At 42.8% G+C, this 21,316-nt stretch overlaps 1 protein-coding gene across 1 annotated transcript in view; it reads left to right on the top strand.

The window, feature by feature from the left end:
* The window catches only part of C6H11orf24 (chromosome 6 C11orf24 homolog), a 37,354-nt gene extending 25,897 nt beyond the window's left edge, over positions 1–11,457 (top strand). Inside the window, exons 3-4 of the mRNA XM_056527500.1 lie at positions 5,172–5,282; positions 8,673–11,457. Of these exons, the coding sequence (XP_056383475.1) occupies positions 5,172–5,282; positions 8,673–9,907 (1,346 nt within the window). The 3' untranslated portion in view covers positions 9,908–11,457. The remainder of the gene's footprint in view (positions 1–5,171; positions 5,283–8,672) is intronic.
* Positions 11,458–21,316: the final 9,859 nt, after the last annotated feature.

Below are 21,316 nucleotides of genomic sequence, written 5' to 3'. Positions count from 1 at the left end.
ATGAGACAAAAATGTATTTCTTAACATTAAACTTTTCTTGACACCTCTATTCCTCACTTCATATCTTGGGAGTTGCTCAGCTAATCACGATCCCCTGTTGTGACATCACGAGAATTTATGAATGGCTGTAGCACGTCATGATTGGTCAGCCTACTCACATGACAATGCTTTCTTACCCTGTCTGCTCCTATGCCGCCATCCCTGCACCTCCAGCTACAGGGACATGATGTCACACGCCTACTTAGCCAATCATTGGCTGTGGTGGGACCTTGCTGCAGCCACTGATTGAGGAGCAGGTGTGTGACGTCATGTCGCCAAACCTTTATGCTCCACAGCGGGGAGGGGAGATTGTTTTCTTGTTTTGTTTCTTTACTTTCCCACTTCCTAAACTCATTTTATACTTAAATGGGTACTCCGTTTTAGGAAAATTGGGGATACCCCTTAAACTAAGAGTAAAGGAGTAGTCCAGCTTAGGAACATGTATCCCATATCCAAAGGATAGGGGACAAGTGTCTGATCGCAGGGGGTCCCGGCAACCAGACACAACCCCAACCCCCCCCCCCCCCCCCCGCCCCTGCTCTCCTTTCCTTATGAAAGGAGCTGTGTTGACCACAGCAGATGATGTGGCGTACCTGCCCCCCTCCATGCTTCTCTCTAAGGGAGAGCTGGAGATACATGGGCATAGCGATGAATGGAGGGGACGTGTCACCCATTGCTTCGTGCCATGGCCGACACAGCTACATTCATGCTGAGAGCCGGGGCGCCATGCAGGAGATCGCAGGAGTCCCTTGGATAGGGGATAAATGTTCCTAAGCTGGACTATTCCTTTACTCTTGGTTTAAGCACATTAAAAGATATTCCTCATGAATAGAATAGGGCATAACTAGCTGGTCCCTGGGATTCAGGCCTCCTGGGAGACCTCTGGGATAACCTTCAAAATGATGCTATTAAAAAGTATAACTTCTCATTAAAAAAAAATTCCCTCATATATGAGTATGTGGACATAAAAATCACTTTATGGCTTTTTGGAATTTTGGAAGGCAACAGTTAAAAAAACTCAGAAAATTACTTTGTCTTTAAAGGGTTATCAGTCTTATGTAGCATTTCATATATGTATGTGCAAATTGAATTTCAGTAGCAGCATATCATTAATATGTATAGTGGGTGCTATGTGATTGGCTGAGCCATAAGGTCCTACAAAAAAAGTTTGTTTCAGAAGCAAAACAAAAAAAAAAAAAAAACAGATCAGGCGAGCAGATTTTTTTTTTCTATTCTTTATGGGGCCCAGCATAACAGTATTTTTTTTATTTTACCACTGGAATACACCTTTTAATTTTAATCTGTTAATAATTTTGAGCCCTCAGCAGGCTGAGTGGGCTTGTCGGACAGGGTTTGTGCAGCCAAACCATCAGGTTTGTTCCCTGTTTAAATCTGATCTCTCATCTTCTATGCCAGTGTCTTGTATGTATCTTGGTGCACTTGTGGATTTGATCTTGGACCTCCCAACTTCCCTTTTGCCTGCTGTTCTTTTACTGATGGTCCCTCCTGGTGTTTTGTTCCGGTTTACGTAACAAGAATCCATTTTGGTTTTGATGTATATTCTGACCACCTGGTATCTTGGCACTGCCACACCCCTGATTGCAGCTTATTTTAAAGAGAACAAAATCATTGACTTAAAAAAGTAGTCCAGCGCTAGCAGGAGTAGTGGTATAAAATCTTCTTCTTTATTCCAAATGCATCAAAACGCGTCAAGCTGTATTCCTGCACTTGGTACATGTATTTGCTATTTTGCTGATGTTACTGCATTTGGAATAAAGATGCAGCTTTTATACCATTACTCCTGCTAGCTCTAGACTACTTTTTCAATTTGGGTTGACCACCTGCACAGTGGTGTTCCGTGCACTGGGATTTCTTCTGTAACCTGTGGTGAGCTTATTTCTTAGATATTCGTAAATCATTGGCTATGTTGCAATCTAACATGCCCAATCCTTCTCTTTTCTAAGATATGCAGTCTTGAGACCCCCATACATTTTAAATGGTTAGCCAGTCCTGTTTGAAATCCAATTTATTATGTATGAGTAGCTTAAGACATCCATGCAGAGTAGCAAGAGCCAAGCCTTACTGGGGAAGCATAATTGCTTGAAAGGCTTTTCCTAGACCATTACAGTGCCTCTCCTTGGCTATTTACATGTGCCAATAGATCAGTCATCTGTATAAATAACCCTTATGGTTTTTGGGGGAGATTTATCAAAACCTGTGCAGAGGAAGAGTGGTCTTATTGTCTGGTGGTAACAGAATATTTTGTGTTTTTTTTCAAAGTTACAGGCACGGCAGTGTCCACATGGGTGAGAGCCCACCGCTGAGTACTTGGATAACCAAGTCGTTGAAGTAGGGGTGGGTGACAAATGGCTATGTGTGACCATGTCTCCAATACTTTTCCCTTTCTATAGGTAATTTGTGGGTATTCTCCAACATATGTTCTCAAGTCACTATCCATGAGAAGGATGCCCCAATGTCGTTGAATGATCTCTCTGACTGGCATGGACATGTTATCAAACGTGCCTATGATACGACAGATGGGAGGATCCTCTTTCTTCTGTTTAGGAATTAAGTGATCCCTTGGGGTAGTTAGGGCTGTCCTATATGCTGGTGATAAGACATGGTCAGGATATCCACGCTGCCTAAACCTCCTCCTCAGGTCTCCCGCCTGCACCTTAAATTCAGCCTCATTTGAACAGTTCCTCCTGAGGCGGAGATATTGTCCTTTGGGGATCCCCCTTTTGAGGGGGCCCGAATGACAACTCTCCCACCTCAGGAGGCTGTTCGTTGAAGTGGCCTTGCGAAAAACCGTAGTTGCAAGGCCACCCTGTCCATTCTTAGAGATAGTCAGGTCCAGAAAGGCAATAGAGCTTTTCTCAACCGTATATGTAAAAGTCAGGCCGATACAATTGGAATTTATTGGTTCCATAAACTCTCTTAGTTGTAACGAGGTACCTGTCCACAAAATAAATGTCATCTATATAACGTGCCCATAGTGCGGCACATTCACAGTAGATTTCTCTCTCCTCGACGAACGCCATAGTTGCTTCCCACCAGCCCAAATAGATGATAGCGTATGTAGGCGCACAGGGACTGCCCATGGCAGTCCCCTTGAGCTGGTGGTAATGGCGTCCGTCGAAGAGAAAGTAATTGTTATACAAGATGAACCTTAGTAAAGAAAAAACAAATTAATTATGTTTCTGAAGGTAAGTGGGTCTTGTGGACAGGTAGAATGCAACTGCCCGTAGTCCTGCTTTGTGTGGGATGGAAGAGTAGAGGGCTTGTACATCCAACCCCACAAGAAGAGTCTCTTCTTTCACCCCTATCCCGTCAAGTTTGGACAATAAGTCCGTCGTGTCACGGACATATGACGGGAGAGAGGTGACGAATTGTCTCAGGACTTTATCCAAATAGACCCCCACATTTTGGGTAATACTGCCTATGCCCGACACAATCGGGCGTCCCTTTAAGGGAACTAAGCCCTTGTGTATTTTGGGCATGGTGTAAAAAGTGGGGGTAACTGGATTCTTAGGGCAAAGAAATTCGAATTCTTTATCATCAATAAGTTTGTCTGTTCTAGCCTCCTGTAAGATTTGTATAAGGGTTTCCCTGTATTGATTCGTCGGGTCTCTAACTAGGATCTCATACGACTGTTTATCGTCAATGATCTTATGACACATACGTGTATTTTGATTTCTCCCCATCACGACAATATTACCCCCCTTGTCTGATGCTTTAGTGACTATAGAGGGGTTATTTTCAAGTTCCCTTATGGCTGTTCTTTCTTCAAAACAGAGCTTGTTACGGAGGGTAGAGTCATATGTTTGTAGGTTTCTGAGATCCCTAGTCAAGAGTGGTGCAGTTGCCCATAGTAACCAATCAGCTCGCTTCTTTCATTTTTAAAGAGGCCTGTGAAAAATGAAGTGATCTGATTGGTTGTTATGGGCAACTGCACTACTCTTCCTCTACACATGTTTTGATAAATCTCCCCCTATGTCCCTATAAAAAGGAATAAATATAGACCATATTTACCGGCGTATAACACACACTTTTAAAACTTATATTTAAGGCAAAAAGCCTGCCTGCGTGTTATACGCTGATAAATGTGCTGGTCACTGATTTAAAGTGGCCGCAGCGGCGGCTGCTTGATAAGGATCGGCAGCCCTGCCGCGGCCACTTTAAAACAGTGACCAGCGGCTCCTACAGGCTCAGACTTCTCTCCGCTCTGCTTTTTTTCCTTACCTCCCCCCTGCCTCATTATTTCTTTTTTTTCCCCTGCTTTTTATTTTTTTTATTTTTTTTTATTATTATTTTTGTTACCTCGCTGCGCTTCAGCAGGCCAGGTCAGAGTGGCTGCAGCGCCGTCTGCTTAAGTTCAGCAGCTCGGCTGCGGCCACTTTAGAATAGTGACCAGCAGTGACTGCAGGAAATGAAAAGTGACATCCTTGATGCCGCGCAGAGGAGCCGGCAGAGGATGTCACTGATCTGCTTCCCTGACCACGCAGCTTGAAAGACGTGATGCCTGACCTGGTCTACCAAAGCGCAGCCAGGTAACAAAAAAAAAAACAATAAAAAGCAGGGGAAAAGGGGGAATGATGAGGCAGGGGGTGGGAATGATGAGGCATGGAAAGAATGGCATAGGAGGAATGACGGGGGGGGGGTATGATCAGACATGGTGGGGGGGATGATGAGACTGGGAAATGATGAGGGGAAGGTAAGGCACTAAAGGGGTAATGTCCGTATGGCTAGTGGTCTATGGCAGCGATAGGGTACATGTCTTCATGCTTGGTGGTCTATGACGTGGAATTGATGGGGGGGATGATAAGACATGGGGGGTGGCAGCGATAAGAGGGGTAAGTGTGGCACAGGGGCTGATAAAAGGGGAGGAATGATGTGGCACTGGAGGGGTTGGGACCAAACTGAGGTTCAGGGGAAATCAAAGTTGGTGGTCTGATGTGGCATTTAGTCCAAGTCATTTATTTTACATTTATTTATTTATTTTTATTGAAATTTCCCTGTTAAAATTGGGGTGCGTGTTATACTCCAATAAATACGGTATGTGTTTATATAATTTTTATTTTTTCATATTAAAAATGTCAGCTAATGTTTTTAAATCTTTTTTTTTTTTTCAGATAATCTTTACTGCAGAAAATCTTTGTTACTCAACAAGTGGTGTGTAATAATACGCTGTAACAGATTATGCCACACGAATGGATCTCGATTGATCACAGATCCACCTTTAAGTAAGTTTTCAGCATTGTACACCAACTTGTATTTTGCACAGTCTCACACCAACCCAAACCACACTTGCTACGATCTACACTGTTTAGCTATTATGAAGAATGTGCACCTTGTTGATAAATTTAATCACACATAACGTACGTCTAGGCAAATAGGTAAAAATTACTTTTACACAATGCCAGAAGTCTGACCAATAAAACTGATGACCTGGAGTTGATAATGTCTAAGGAGAATTATGACATAGTGGGTATAACAGAGACTTGGTTGGACGATAGCTGTGACTGGGCAGTCAACATACAGGGTTATAGTCTATTCAGGAAGGATCGGACAAAACGGAAAGGGGGAGGAGTTTGTCTTTATGTAAAGTCCAGTCGGAAGGTCACACTGCAGGAGGATATACAGGAGGGAAACGATAATGTGGAGTCATTATGGGTAGAAATATATGGAGATTTAAAAAATTCTGCTGGGGTTTGCTATAAGCCACCAAACAGAAGATCAATTACTGAGGCAAATAAACAAGGCAGCAAATCAGAATGAGGTGATAATAATGGGGGACTTTAACTATCCTGATATAAACTGGGAGACTGAGACCTGTGAATCTCATAAAGGAAGCAGGTTTCTGACTATAGCTGAAGACAATTATCTGTTCCAAATGGTGCAGGGCCCGACCAGAGGGGGGGCGCCCTACTAGACTTAATATTAACTAACAGACCAACTAATGTGCAGGTAGAAGGATACCTAGGGAATAGTGATCATAATATAATACATTATAACTTGTTCAATAAGGGAATCTCTCGATGGGCCACAAAAACAATGTTCATTAGGAAAGCAAAGTTTGATCAACTAAGAGAAGCCCTTAACAATATAAAATGGGATAATGTCCTTAAGAATATTTTAAATTCTCACTGTAAGAGGTATATACCTTATGGGAATAAAAGGGTCAGGAATAGAAGAAAACCAATGTGGATTAATAAAAATTTTAAGGGGGCAATAAATGACAAAAATTAAGCATTTAAACTACTAAAACAGGATGGCAGTGAAGAAGCATTAAAAAGCTATAGAGAAAAATTGAAATTATGTAAAAAACAGATAAAAGCCGCAAAAATAGACAGACTCCTTGCCAAAGAGTACAACTAATGTTCTTTAACTAAATAAATAGCAAAAAGGTCAAAAATGAAAGTGTAGGCCCTTTAAAAAATGATGAGTAAGAAATTATAGACGAGGATCAGGAAAAAGTAAATATATTAAACAGTTCTTCTCCACTGTATTCACCAAGGAAAATGAAATGCCAGGTGAAATACAGCGAGATACGGTAAAGTCCCCAGTACAGGTCACCTGTCTAACCCAGGAAGAAGTACAGTGTCGCCTACAAAAAAATCAAAATAGACAAATCACCAGGCCCTGATGCCATTCACCCCCATGTTCTAAAGGAATTAAGTAATATAATAGACAGACCCCTATTTTTTAATATTCAAGGACTCTATAGTGACAGGGAAAGTTCCCCAGGACTGGTGCATAGCAAATGTGGTGCCAATATTTAAAAAGGGGTCAAAAGGTGACCCCGGGAATTATAGACCTGTTAGTTTAACCTCCATTGTATGTAAATTGTTTGAGGGTTTTCTAAGAGATGCTATTTTGGAGTATCTTGATAAATATAACTGTATGATTCCATATCAGCATGGCTTTATGAGGGATCGGTCCTGTCAAACTAACCTGATCAGCTTTTATGAGGAGGTGAGCTCCAGACTGGACCAGTGGGAATTGCTGGATGTTGTATATCTGGATTTTTCCAAAGAATTTGATATGGTGCCACATAAAAGATTGGTACATAAAATGAGAAGGAATGGGCTGGGGGAAAATGTGTGTAAGTAGGTAAGTAACTTGCTCAGTGATAGAAAACAGAGGGTGGTTATTAATTGTACTTATTCTGATTGGGTGACGGTTAGTAGTGGGGTACCACAGGGATCAGTCTTGGGTCCTGTTCTATTTAATATATTAATACATAAATGACCTTGTAGAGGGGTTGAATAGTAAAGTAGCAATCTTTGCAAATGATACTAAACTCTGTAAAGCGGTAAACACTATAGAGGACAGTGCACTGTTACAAATGGATCTGGCTAGGTTGGAAGTTTGGTGCTGGGAAGTGGCAGATGAGGTTCAACACTGATAAATGTTAGGTAATGCACATGGGGAAGAAAAGTCCGGGCTTGGATTATGTATTAAATGGGAGAACACTTGGGACAACTGATGTGGAAAAGGACTTAGGAGTCTTAGCTAACAGTAAATTTAGCTGTAGTGACCAGTGTCGGGCAGCTGATGCCAAGGTGAATAAAATCATGGGGTGCATCAATAGGGGCATAGATGCCCATGACAAGGAAATAATTCTACCACTTCACAAATCAATAGTCAGACCACACATGGAATACTGTGTACAGAACTGGGCACCAGTGTACAAGAAAGATATAGTGGAGCTGGAGAGGGTTTGAAGACGGGCAACCAGAGTAATACTGGGAATGGGAGGACTACAGTACCCAGAAAGATTATCAGTATTAGGGTTATTTAGTTAAGAAAAAAGAAGGCTGAGGGGAGACCTAATAACTATGTATAAATATATCAGGGGACGGTACAGAGATCTCTCCCATGATCTATTTATACCCAGGACTGTATCTATAACAAGGGGGCATCCTCTACGTCTTGAGGAAAGAAGGTTTCTACACCAGCACAGATGGGGATTATTTACTGTAAGAGCAGTGAGACTGTGGAATTCTCTCCTGGAGGAGGTGGTCATGGTGTAAAAGAGTTCAAAAGAGGTCTGGATGCATTTTTGGAGAGTAATAACATTGCTGGTTATATATACTAGATTTATAGGGACAGAACTTTGATCCAGGGATTTATTCTGATGCCATATTTGGAGTCAGGAAGGAATTTTTAGCCCTAATATGAGGGTTTATTTTCCTTCCTCTGGATCAATTTAGTAGGGAGTCATTAGGGATTATTATCATTAGGGTTGAACTTGGTGGACTCTGGTCTTTTTTCAACCTTATGAACTATGTTACTATGTAATGATAATATCTCTCTCCCCCCCCCTACCCCCCCCCCCCCTTTGTCCTGCAAAAATTGCTGTGTCAAGGGAGATATTTACATTTCTAAAAGTTGTTTTAACCGCTTTCTCAAACAGCATGGTAGGAAATCTAATTTTCAGATGTATAACGTTTTGCTGGTAGTATATATATATATATATATATATATATATATATATATATATATATATATATATATATATATATATATATATATATATATATATATATATATATATATATATGGTTAAACCAGATGACAGATTCCCTTCAAAAGTGGTTTGCTAATTTATTTCTTTAAACATTGAACAGGTAGAAATTATTTAAAAAGAAGACGGAAACGAAGTCCTAAAGGAGCACCTACAAGCAGGAAACCTACTACAAGAAGCACAGAATCTGATATCCCAACTGATAAAACACCCTCAATAATGCCAGCAGGAGAAACTACTAGAATTGAAACAAGAGTTAAACCAACAGCAATCACCGGTAAAACCATGCCTGCCCCTACAGAACATCCAGCAAAACAAATTAGCACAAGCACAGAGAAAGCAATAACTACTGCTGCAACCTCTAGTACGGCAGTAACGTCAACTACAACTACTGCTCCACCCACAACTAGGACAGAGCCAAAAATTGTACCGTCAAAAAGTTCTTCTCCAATAATACTTAAGAGCACAGACTCGGTCACTCCAAAAGTTAATGTTGAAATAAGCACTAGCACAGACTCCACATCAAAAACTATTCACACCCAAAAGCCTTTAGCTATAAGTATAACAGAAAAGCCAGCAACAAATAAAACATATGGAACAACTGAGCAAGAAAACATTGAAGAAAAAACAACCCCGGGTAGAACCCCAGTTTTGATGCCAACAACCATCAGCAATGAGACATCAGTTGCGTCAACCATAGGATCACCCGTGCTTGCTGATTCTTCTAATAACAACACCGAAGAGCCTTTACCAAACACTAGTGCGATGTCAAGTGTGACTCCAACTACTATTAAAGAAGAAGCTCCATTCAACACTACAGTCCTCTCTCCAGCCACCGCTACAAACACAACAGTGGCTACAACACAAACCATCACATCAGAGCCAACCAACAAATTGCCTACCACAAGACAAACAGTGGCAACCGTTCCGACAACTACTATCCCCGTTCCACTAGTGACAACCTCTTCAACTAGTGAGACTACTACCTCTACAACAAAGCCAATAACTTTATTAACATCAACCAGTGTGAACCCAACCACAAGCAAAACTTCCACGCCAGACTCTCATGTGTTGATCTCGACAACGATATCTACAATGTCTTCCATGGTAGATGGCAACCAAAAGAAAGAAGATGACAGTATCGTCATTGTCTCCGGGGAAGTAGCGAAACATGTCCAGAACACCAGCTTTTTATTGGCGGTGCTCCTGTTGGGAAACATGTTTTTTATAACTATTATAGTGCTTTTTGTACTTCAAGCCTATGAGAGCTACAAGAAAAAAGACTATACCCAGGTAGATTATTTAATAAATGGGATGTACGCTGATTCAGAGATATAAATGGACAGTTTATAGTTAGGCTTTTTGTTTTATATACATATTAGATCTACACCCACAATATTAACATTTTGCTATTTTTTTTTTTTCATTCCCATAACCATTGGTGCATTTGTGATGACCCTAGTGTAGTGAGTAACTGACTGAGCTGTGTTGCAGCCACTTTCACACTCCTGATGGAAAAATACGCACAGAAGGGCGGTATATAAGGGCAATAATTGAAGGTGTGGACCTAAATAAACATTGCCTTTTTCAGTCTTTCAGGTTAATAATAATAAAACTAGTAATAATAATCTTGTTCTTTTGCACATTTTATAAATGTATTTTATAGAGCTTTAACATGAGAATATAATCGAGGAAAACATGCTGTGCATTACAATATTCTTTACCATCTATAACAATGATCTCCAAATTGTGGGCCTCCAAATGTTGCAAAACTACAACTCGTAGCAAGCCCGGACAGCAGTTGTCTTATTTTTTATGACCACGAAGTGATCTGATTTAGATCACTATTGGGGAGATTTATCAAAACCTGTCCAGAGGAAAAGTTGTGGAAGTATGTGGAAACATTAGTAAATTTATAGGTTTCTTTAGAAAATTTAGTGTTTTTTTTTTTTTTTCCCCTTTAATGAGAACACACACCTTTTCCCTGATGGCCACGCCCTTTTGTAGGGTTTTCTGAGTGAGTAGGGTCTTTTGGATCTTTTTTTTTTTTCCAGAAATTCTGGTGCACGACACATGCAACACAAAAAAACCTTACAAAATCTACTCGGAAAAGCCTTAGTAAATGGGGCCAAATAAGTCCGTATGCATTTGTTACTCAGTTTTATGCACTATGTGGCAGTTTCTCATGTTATTTGTGCCAAATAGGTTACCATAATGTTTACATTACAATTTTCAGTATGGAATAAACATAGCCTGCTTTGAAATGGTTGTCCTCTTTTAGATCCTGTTTTGGATAAGGCTTTGTACACTACCATATTTATGTCTGTACAGCCTCAAAGTTGTTCAGGGCTGTAATATGGTGCTAAATAGATATTTTTGTGCACATATTTTATTTTGTTTGGAGGCATATGAAGGAATAATACAGAATAATATGGAAGCGTTCATTCCTATAAGCATCAAAATGCATTAAAAGGTGAGTGCAGGCTTTATTCACACATGCTGTTTTTGGTACAGTGTTCATTGCAGTTTTTTTTGTTTTTTTTAACTATGTTGAGGAATGGACTTTAAGAGGAAGAAGTATAAAGGAAAGAATTGTATTTGCCTCTTCTTTACGTGCATTTAGCTCAAGGACCTGCATATGTGAATCCAGCTTTACAGTGGTATTAGAGTATTATTAGGCTAGGTTCACACCTGAGTAATTTCCAGCCAGAAAAAAAAATTTTGTCTGGAAATTCTGACTGGTCCTGTCACTGTCTGAATCAGCTGGCGCTAGTCGTCGGTGCTCATGCTGAGTGTAGATACTGTAGAAACCAAAGTCCAAAATAGAAAAAGAAGACGCGGATCACTCACCGTTATGATGCTGTGAACTTTATTTAAGTCTGGATACAGTGGCTACCTACGGGACGATGTCTGTGGCAGGGCAGGAGGTCTGACAGAGCCCTGTCCGAAGCAACGGCGCCATTTCACGCCCACTGGGCGTTTCTTCAGGCCCGGAATTGACATTTCCGGACCTGAAGAAACGCCCAGTGGGTGTGAAACAGTGCCCTCGCTTCGGACAGGGCTCTGTCAGACCTCCTGCCCTGCCACAGACATCGTCCTGTAGGTAGCCACTGTATCCAGACTTAAATAAAGTTCACAGCATCATACCGGTGAGTGATCCGCGTCTTCTTTTTCTATTTTAGACTCAAGTCTTAAGCTATGTTCACACGACGGAATTTCTGTGACATTCCATTGCAGCAGAGTCTCAATGATTTCAATGGGATTCTGCTATACTGTGCACATGGCAGACATGTTTCTGCCTGGGAAATTCTGTCTATTTTTATTTTTTTATTAATTTTTTTGTCTGAAGCATTTTTTCAAAATAAATCTGCCCCGGTGTGTATTTTCTTATGTTGTACAGCAAGTACAGGTTCTGTAGACCTTTTAGTTGGTGTGATACTGGTGCAGTTATCAACCACACGACCTTGATGATTTTTACGTGGCTGCTGAACATTTTGGTATTGATATTGACTTTTGTCCATGTGATCTGTTTACTGAACATAGTTTACACCAAAATCCACTTTAAAGCTATATAAATAAGCAAAATTTTAAGCCAAGCCTTATGTTTTTAAAGTGCAATGGTCAATTGTCCTTATGAGGTACAGAGGTGCAGACACCAGCAGTTAGGGCATTAGAAGATGGTTAAGACCATACCTTTACTGTGGCTGCAGTCTATAGAGTTGTATCGCGGCAGTTTTGTAATCCAGCTGAAAGGTTGGAGAGGCGGCCAAATCACAATGGCATTCCTCCTTCCTGCCCTGACCAAGGTCAAGACCCGGAGGGGCCGGCCGCTGCGACTCTTGACGGCCTCTCTCACTGTTTAGCTGGATTACAAATTGGCTGCAATATAACTTTACAAACTGCGATTACATGAAGTAAAGGTACAGTCTTTCCCATTTCCTAAGGTCGTAACTGCTTGTGTTTGCACCTCTGTGCCTTTTAGGGTGGTAACAGTTGCACTGTAATAAGGCCGGGTTTTTTGTTTGTTTTTTAATGTTTTTTTTTTATGCTGCAACTGACTTAAACTGATCTAAAATGCTGTTAGTTTGTCATTCTGTCCCTGATTGACCTCATTGTTTAAAAAATAGTCAGTTCAAGATGGTTTACCTGGTGAAGTGTTTCCTATTTTTGTGAACTATTAAAAACCATGGAGAGGGGAAAAGCTGATTTAGATTAAACTAGGCAAAATTCACTTAAGAAAAACTATACATATTTCAGCTCCATTCCATTTACATGTTAGGGAATATGTTTGAATCTTTTATCTAATTTTCCATTATAAGCCATATGTATTATTTTTATATGTTCTACAGAAATAAACACAAATTAATAAAATTTTATAAATTGTGATCATGATTGTGTTTTATTTTTATTTTATTTTTTTATAGCCTGTACATGGTTATTTTACTGTTTATGAACAGGCTACAACAGTAAGGCTATGTTCACGCCACAATTCAAATTTAATTCAGGGTTCCAAAACTCTGCCTTGCTACTCTATGTCCATGGAAAATGCTGGAAAAGTGACAGACCTCATTTTAAGTCAATAGAATACTATCCTTGCTGAACCTGTTGTGGATCTGTTAAAAAATGAATACGATGGCTTTCATTGTTCCTTTATGAATGATATGAATGAAAGAAATTAAAAGGGTCTTCCAGCCTTAAAAAAAAAAAAAATAAACAGTATCCCCTGTCCACAAGGCCCGACAGTCCGGGCTGAATGGAGCAGAGGACAGCATGCGCTCCATTTATTCTTTATGGGAGCGCCAGAGATACCCGAAAACATCGCTCAAGTATCTCCGACGAAACTTTAAGGCAGACTCACACGGGCCGCAGCCGGAGCTCGCTCTGCAGTCCCTTTGTGTGACCCTACCCTTAGACAATGAATGGAGCATTTGCTATTCAGAATGGAGGGTTCTAGAAACCAGGGGGCTTCCCCCTAATAAGATACTTGTCCCCTATCTTGTGGAAAGGGTTATAAGTTCTTATGGCTGGAATACTTCTTTTAACCACTTAAGGACCTGGATACGTCCTGGTACTTAAGGACCCAGAACGTATCCATACACCCGTGGGAATTTCGGTCCCTGCCGGAGGGGACCGGACCGGGGTGACTGCTGATATCTATCAGCAGGCACCCCGCGCAAATGCCCAGGGGGGGGGTCATCAGACGCCCCCATGTCGGCGATTGCCGCAAGTCGCCGGTGAATTCACACCGGCGATTTGCACCAATTCTGGGTCATTACGGGTCTATGGTGACCCGGAATATAAGGGGGATCGCGGTTGTCCAAGACACCCACGATCCCCCTGAAGGGATAGGAGTGAGGTGGCAGGGGTGCCACCTCTCCTATCCCTGCTATTGGTCGTCAAGGAGCGACGACTAAAAGCAGATCGGGGGTGGGGGGGTTAACTTTTGGTTTCCCCGTTCTGCCCTCCCACAATAGGCAGGGAAGAATGGGGAAACCGAGGAGGACCGGTGGCAGATGATCCACTTACCCATCCGGAGGCTGCGGGCGACAGTGATCGGCGGGCGGCGATGTCGTGCAGCTGGCTCACTGGATCCTACGGAAGTCGGTGAGTTGCCTAGCAACATCTGGAGGTCTACAGTTTGAGACCACTGTATAGTAATCTCTAAACTGTAGCCCTCCAGATGTTGCAAAACTACAACTCCCAGCATGCCCAGACAGCTGTTTGCTGTTTGGGCATGCTGGGAGTTGTAGTTTTGCAACAGCTGGTGGGCTGCAGTTTGGAGATCACTGTGCATTGGTCTCTAAACTGTAGCCCTCCAGATGTTGCAAAACTGCAAATCCCAGCATGCCCAAACAGTAAACAGCTGTCTCGGCATGCTGGGAGTTGTAGTTGCGTACCTCTAGCTGTTGCATAACTACATCTCCCAGCATGCCCTTCGACGATCAGTACAATGCTGGGAGTTGTAGTTTTGCAACAGCTGGAGGCACACTGGTTGGAAAATACTGAGTTAAGTAATAGAACCTAACTGAAGGTTTTCCAACCAGTGGGCCTCCAGCTATTGCACAAGTACAACTCCCAGCGTGCACGGTCTGTCAGTGCATGCTGGGCGTTATAGTTTTGAAACAGCTGGAGGTACATTCACACGGGCGGGGGTTTACAGAGAGTTTTCAGCTTCAAGTTTGGGCTGCGGCTAATTTTTCTCCGCAGCGCAAACTCCTAGCGGGAAACTGCCAGTTCGAATGTACCCTAAAAACACTACACTACCACAAAATAAAGGGTAAAACACAACATATACACCCCCTTACACTGCCCCCCCCCCCCAATAAAAATGAAAACGTATTGTACGGTAGTGTTTCCAAAACGGAGCCTCCAGCTGTTGCAAAACAACAACTCCCTGCATTTCCGGACAGCCACTGACTGTCCAGGCATGCTGGGAGTTTAGCAACAGCTAGAGGCACATTGTTTGGGAATCACTGGCGTAGAATACCCCTATGTCCACCCCTATGCAATCCCTAATGCAGTCCTCAAATGCGCATGGCGCTCTCTCACTTCTGAGCCCTGTCGTATTTCAAGGAAACAGTTTAGGGCCACAGATGGGGTATTTCCGTACTCAGGAGAATTTGCCTAACAAATTTTGGGGGGCTTTTTCTCCTTTTACCCCTTAAGAAAAGGTAAAGTTGGGGTCTACTCCAGCATGTTATTGTAATTATTTTTTACACTAACATGCTGGTGTTGCCCCATACTTTTAATTTTCACAAGAGGTAAAAGGAAAAAAAAGACCCCCAAAATTATGCAATTTCTCCTGAGTACGGAAATACCCCATATGCGCACAACAAGGCTCAGGAGTGCAAGCGCCATGTACATTTGAGGTGATTTGCACAGGGGTGGCTGATCATTACAGCGGTTCTGACATAAACGCAAAAAAAAACACCCACATGTGACCCCAATTTGGAAACTACACCCCTCACAGAACGTAACACGGGGTATAGTGAGCCTTAACACCCCACAGGTGTTATGAGAATTTTTGTAAAATTTGGACGTGAAAATGAAAATGTTTATTTTTTTCACTAAAATGCTGGTTTTATCTTACATTTTTAATTTTCACAAGAGGTAATAGGAAAAAAAAAAGTCCCCCCAAACTTGTTACACCATCTCTTCCGAGTATATAAATACGCCATGTGTGGACATAAAGTGCTCTGCTGGTGCACTACAGGGCTCAGAAGAGAAGGAGCAGCGCCATTGGGCTTTGGAGAGAGAATTTGGCTGGAATTGAAGGCCACGTGTGTTTACAAAGCCCCCATGGTGCCAGAATAGTGGACCCCCCCCTCCCCCCACATGTGACCCCATTTTGGAAACTACACCCCTCACGAAATGTAATAAGGGATGCAGTGAGCATTTGCACTCCACTGGTGTTTGACACAGGTCCATGAAAATTAAAATTTTTCATTTGCACAGCCCACTGTTCCAAAAGTCTGTTAAACACCAGTGGGGTGTAAATACTCACTGCACCCCTTATTACATTCTGTGAGGGTGTCGTTTCCAAAATAGGGTCACATGTAAGGGGGGTCCACTGTTCTGGCACCATGGGGGCTTTGTAAACGCACATGGCCCCCGACTTCCATTCCAAACAAATTCTCTCTCCAAAAGCCCAATGGCACTCCCTCTCTTCTGAGCATTGTGATTCGCCCGCAGAGCAATTTACATCAACATTTACCAGTGACCCAGAAAAAAAGGGTGATTGGTGGAGTCCGAGTCGGCACCAATCACCCTTGCCCAGCATGAATGAGGTGGCACCTGTGCTGCTGGGCGGCATCAGCGGCTGATTGGCGGTGGAGGGTGTGGGGAGGCTCACACGGGGTCCAATGTGGCCGCGGTCCCGAGCGGCGGTGGTCTCCTGAGGCAGGTCACATGTAGGGGGGTACACTGTTATGGCACCATGGGGCTTTGGAATCGCACATGGCCCCCGACTTCCATTCCAAACAAATTCTCTCTCCAAAAGCCCAATGGCACTCCCTCTCTTCTAAGCATTGTAATTGCCCGCAGAGCAATTTACATCAACACATGGGATATTTCCATACTCAGAAGAAATGCGGTTATGCTGTTATGGCACTATAGGGCTTCCTAAATGCGACATGCCCCCCAAAAATCATTTCAGCAAAATTTGCTTTCAAAAAGCCAAATGTGGCTCCTTCTCTTCTGAGCATTGTAGTGCGCCCGCAGAGCACATGACATCCACACATGGGGTATTTCAATACTCAGAAGAAATCGGGTTACAACTTTTGGGGGGCATTTTCTCCTATTACCTCTTGTAAAAAATTTAAATTTGGGGAAAAAACTGCATTTTAGTGAAAAAATTATTTCATTTACACATCCGACTTTACCAAAAAGTCATCAAACACCTGTGGGGTGTTAAGGCTCACTGTACCCCTTGTTACGTGCCATGGGTTGTGTAGTTTCCAAGATAGTATGCCATGTGGTTTTTTTTTTTTTTTTTTTTTGCTGTTATGGCACCATAGGGGCTTCCTAAATGAGACATGCCCCCCAAAAACCATTTCAGCAAAATTCACTCTCCAAAATCCCTTTGTCGCTCCTTCGTTTCTGAGCCCTCTAGTGCACCCACAGAGCACTTTACATCCACATATGAGGTGTTTCCTTACTCGTGAGAAATTGGGTTACACATTTTGTGGGGCATTTTCTCCTTTTACCCCTTGTAAAAATAAAAAAAAAACTGGGTCTACAAGAACATGTTAAAGGGATACTCCGCTGCCCTGCTTCTGGAGCTCTGCTCCCCAGCATCCGGAAGTTTATTGTTCCGAACGCTGCATGTAGGCTTCCGTGTTCAGGGCCGCCCCTCGTGACATCATGCCCGCCCCCTCGTGAAGTCACACCTGCCCTCTCAACGAAAGTCTATAAGAAGGGGGCATGATGGCCATCGCGCCCCCTTCCAATAGACTTTCATTGAGGGGGCGGGCGTGACGTCACGAGGGGGCGGGCATGACGTCACGAGGGGCGGCCCTGAACACGGAATCCCGCACGCAGCATTCGGAACAATAACCTTCCGGACGCTGGGGAGTGGAGCTCCAGAAGCAGGGCAGCGGAGTACCCCTTTAATGTAATAAATGGAGATTTTGAATTTTCTCCTTCACTTTGCTCCTATTCCTGTGAAACACCTAAAGGGTTAACACACTTTCTGAATGTCATTTTGTATACTTTGAGGGGTGCAGTTTTTATAATAGGGTCATTTATGAGGTGTTTGTAATATTTTGAAAATTTTTTGAAAAATACGAAAATTGCTGCTGAACTTTGAAGCTCTCTAATGTCTTCCAAAAGTAAAAACATTTCAAGTTTTTATGCAAACATAAAGTAGACATATTGTGTATGTGAATCAATAAATAATTTATTTGGTATGTCTATTTTCCTTACAAGCAGAGAGCTTCATAGTTAGAAAAATGCTAAATTTTTTAATTTCTCATGAAATTTTGGAATTTTTCACCAAGAAAGGATGCAAGTATCGACAAAAAATTTTTAAGTAGAATATTTCACGAATAAACAATCTCTGAATCAAACTCATAAGTAAAAGCATCCCAGAATTATTAATGCTTAAAGTGACAGAGGTCAGATGTGCTCTTGTCATGTCTTTCCTGGTCTGTGTTCACACACAGCTATGGGTTTTGCTGTGTGTGAACAGTTTTATGTTCCCTGGTCAGGGAATGATTAAATGTTTCTGGCTTTTTCTGCCTCAGCCTCTGTTAGCCAATAGCCTTTTGGGTGTGTCTATTTATAGTCAGCCCAGCCTAGCCTCTGGGCTGGTTATACTTAATTTACTGAATGACTGCCTGATGTCTAGCTGCTTTTCTGCCTATGCTGCTAATGGAGGCTGGGTGAAACACTTCTTATTTGAGCTTTTAAATTTACTATCTCTGTTGTAGCATGCACTTTGTATTTTCTGGTTTTAGCCATGTTAGGTGGCATGCTCATAGTGGATTTTAAGCTGTTTGTTTCGGTTTTAGGATCTGTTTATCCTTTCTGCTATGTGTCTGTTCACACTGTGTTTTCTCTTGTATGCGCTTATGTGAAGTTCTGTGTTTTATATTTCTGTTTTCCTACTGGGTCAGCTTCTGACCACACAGGTGAGTGTGCCGCTGGCCAGTAGGATCATGGATGGGTGCCCAAGGTTCATTGATGCTCCTGAGAAGTAAATGGTAGACTGATCCCGCAAAAGAGCTACAGTACTTTAGTGCAAATTGCTGGAAATATTAATGTTTTTTAGTATAGAAAGGGGTTTTAAACAAAGTGAATGGAAGCTTGTATAAGAAGTTGGGTAGCTGCAGACCAGCCAGAGTGCCCATGCTTATGAAGATTTATCAGTCAGGAGGTCATTAGAGACTTTGGTCAGGGGTATTGATCTCGGTTTCTGAGTGTGAAGTGTGAAAACCAGACTGTTAAGGGGTCAAGAAGAGAACTATCCAAGAGCAAGTGGTTTAGGGGGAGGGACTAGACCAAGCATTTCAGGAGATTAGAATATGAAAAATTCAACAACTCTCCTTCCAGATATGTTAGTCAATTTTTTTTATTAATAAAGCAAAATTATATGTTTATGCTTTTTTACTGTTTCCTTTAATTCAACAATAACAGGAGACATAGGGATTCAATTCATCCTAAGTGACATGATCAAATTTAGATCCAGAGGAAATTCCATATCTAGGACATTTCGATCTTGCGACCTTTATCAACCGGTATCTAAAAGGATAATAATGGAATCAATATTATTCATTAAAAGTAGTATATGTATATATCAAAATCAACATACCAACTGTTTAGCAAACATCTTAATAATATTATTATAAGGTACAACCTGATTAGATGAACCTCGTATTACTATACAGCGAATATCATATTGTAAAATTAAAGGGCGCTCTGTGCTGTCCTCACAGCACAGATCGCTGCTTGTCCTCAGTGTACAGAGGGCCACTTATCTTCACAGCACAGATAGCCGCTTGTCCTCAGTGTACAGATAGCCGCTTGTCCTCAGTGTACAGACCGCTGCTTGTTCTCACTGTACAGAGCGCCGCTTGTCCTCACAGCACAGAGCAACGCTTGTCCTCACAGCACAGCGCGCCGCTTGTCCTCACAGCACAGAGCGCTGCTTGTGCTCACCGCACAGAGCGCCGCTTGTCCTCACAGCACAGAGTGCCGCTTGTCCTCAGTGTACAAATAGCCGCTTGTCCTCAGTGTACAGACCGCTGCTTGTTCTCACAGCACAGAGCAACGCTTGTCCTCACAGCACAGCGCGCCGCTTGTCCTCACAGCACAGAGCAACGCTTGTCCTCACAGCACAGAGCGCCGCTTGTCCTCACAGCACAGAGCAACGCTTGTCCTCACAGCACAGAGCGCCGCTTGTCCTCACAGCACAGAGCAACGCTTGTCCTCACAGCACAGCGCGCCGCTTGTCCTCACAGCACAGAGCGCCGCTTGTGTTCACCGCACAGAGCGCTGCTTGTGCTCACCGCACAGAGCGCCGCTTGTCCTCACAGCACAGAGTGCCGCTTGTCCTCAGTGTACAAATAGCCGCTTGTCCTCAGTGTACAGACCGCTGCTTGTTCTCACTGTACAGAGAGTTGCTTGTCCTCACAGCACAGAGCGACGCTTGTCCTCACAGCACTGATCGCCGCTTGTCCTCAGTGTACAGAGTGCTACTTATCCTCACAGCACAGATAGCCGCTTGTCCTCAGTGTACAGATAGCCGCTTGTCCCCAGTGTACAGACCACTGATTGTCCTCACTGTACAGAGCGTCGCTTGTCCTCACAGCACAGAGCAACGCTTGTCCTCACAGCACAGCGCGCCTCTTGTCCTCACAGCACAGAGCAACGCTTGTCCTCACAGCACAGAGCGCCGCTTGTCCTCACAGCACAGACCAACGCTTGTCCTCACAGCACAGAGCGCCGCTTGTCCTCACAGCACAGAGCGCCGCTTGTGTTCACCGCACAGAGTGCCGCTTGTACTCACAGCTCAGAGCGCCGCTTGTCCTCATTGCTCAGAGCCCTGCTTGTCCTAACTGCACAGAGCCCTGTGGGGTATGAGCTCCTGCGTGTCTGATTGACAGGCAGGGAGCTGCGTTGAGCTGACCACATGCTCAGCCAGCAGTCTGCGATTTTGGACTCACTGCCAGGCCGGCGTGAGTCCGAAATCAATGCAAAAGCTTGTGGCCAGGGACTCCTAGGGAGACCCCTAGTGGCCACATTTTCAAAATGTTTTTTAATAAAATCCTATTAGAAAGTTGTTTAATATGGTGTGATCTATAACACATAAGAAAAATGTGATGACAGGTACTCTTTAAAGAAGTGAAATGGGTAGATGAGTAAAAAAAATTATAAGCATAAATATTAGTAGCTTCTGGATTCTACGAACAGAAGATTTGAGACAGGTCGATAGTTAGCTGTACAACGACGAGTCCAAGGATGTTTTATTTAGTAATTGGATTATGAAAGAATGTTTGAACAAGGCGATGAAGATTTTTGAAGAAAGGTAGAGGACACGATGTGAGGAGATAGTCGCTAGTGCAGGGGCAAGAGGAACAGAGGAGGCTGGATACTTCTTTCTCTGTTACTGGGTTAAAATCGTGGTGAACAGAAAAGATGGGAGGCAGTGGGATCAATATAACTTGGGGATGGGGTAATATCATGGGATGATATCGTGATGGATTAAATACATTTTAGTTCTTTATTGGAGGCTAGGTCTTTAGCACA

This window comes from Hyla sarda, chromosome 6 (assembly GCF_029499605.1).
Source record: "Hyla sarda isolate aHylSar1 chromosome 6, aHylSar1.hap1, whole genome shotgun sequence".
Taxonomy (NCBI): domain Eukaryota; kingdom Metazoa; phylum Chordata; class Amphibia; order Anura; family Hylidae; genus Hyla; species Hyla sarda.
The sequence above is the reverse complement of the archived record's forward strand: the minus strand, read 5'-3'. Positions and strand labels throughout refer to the sequence as shown.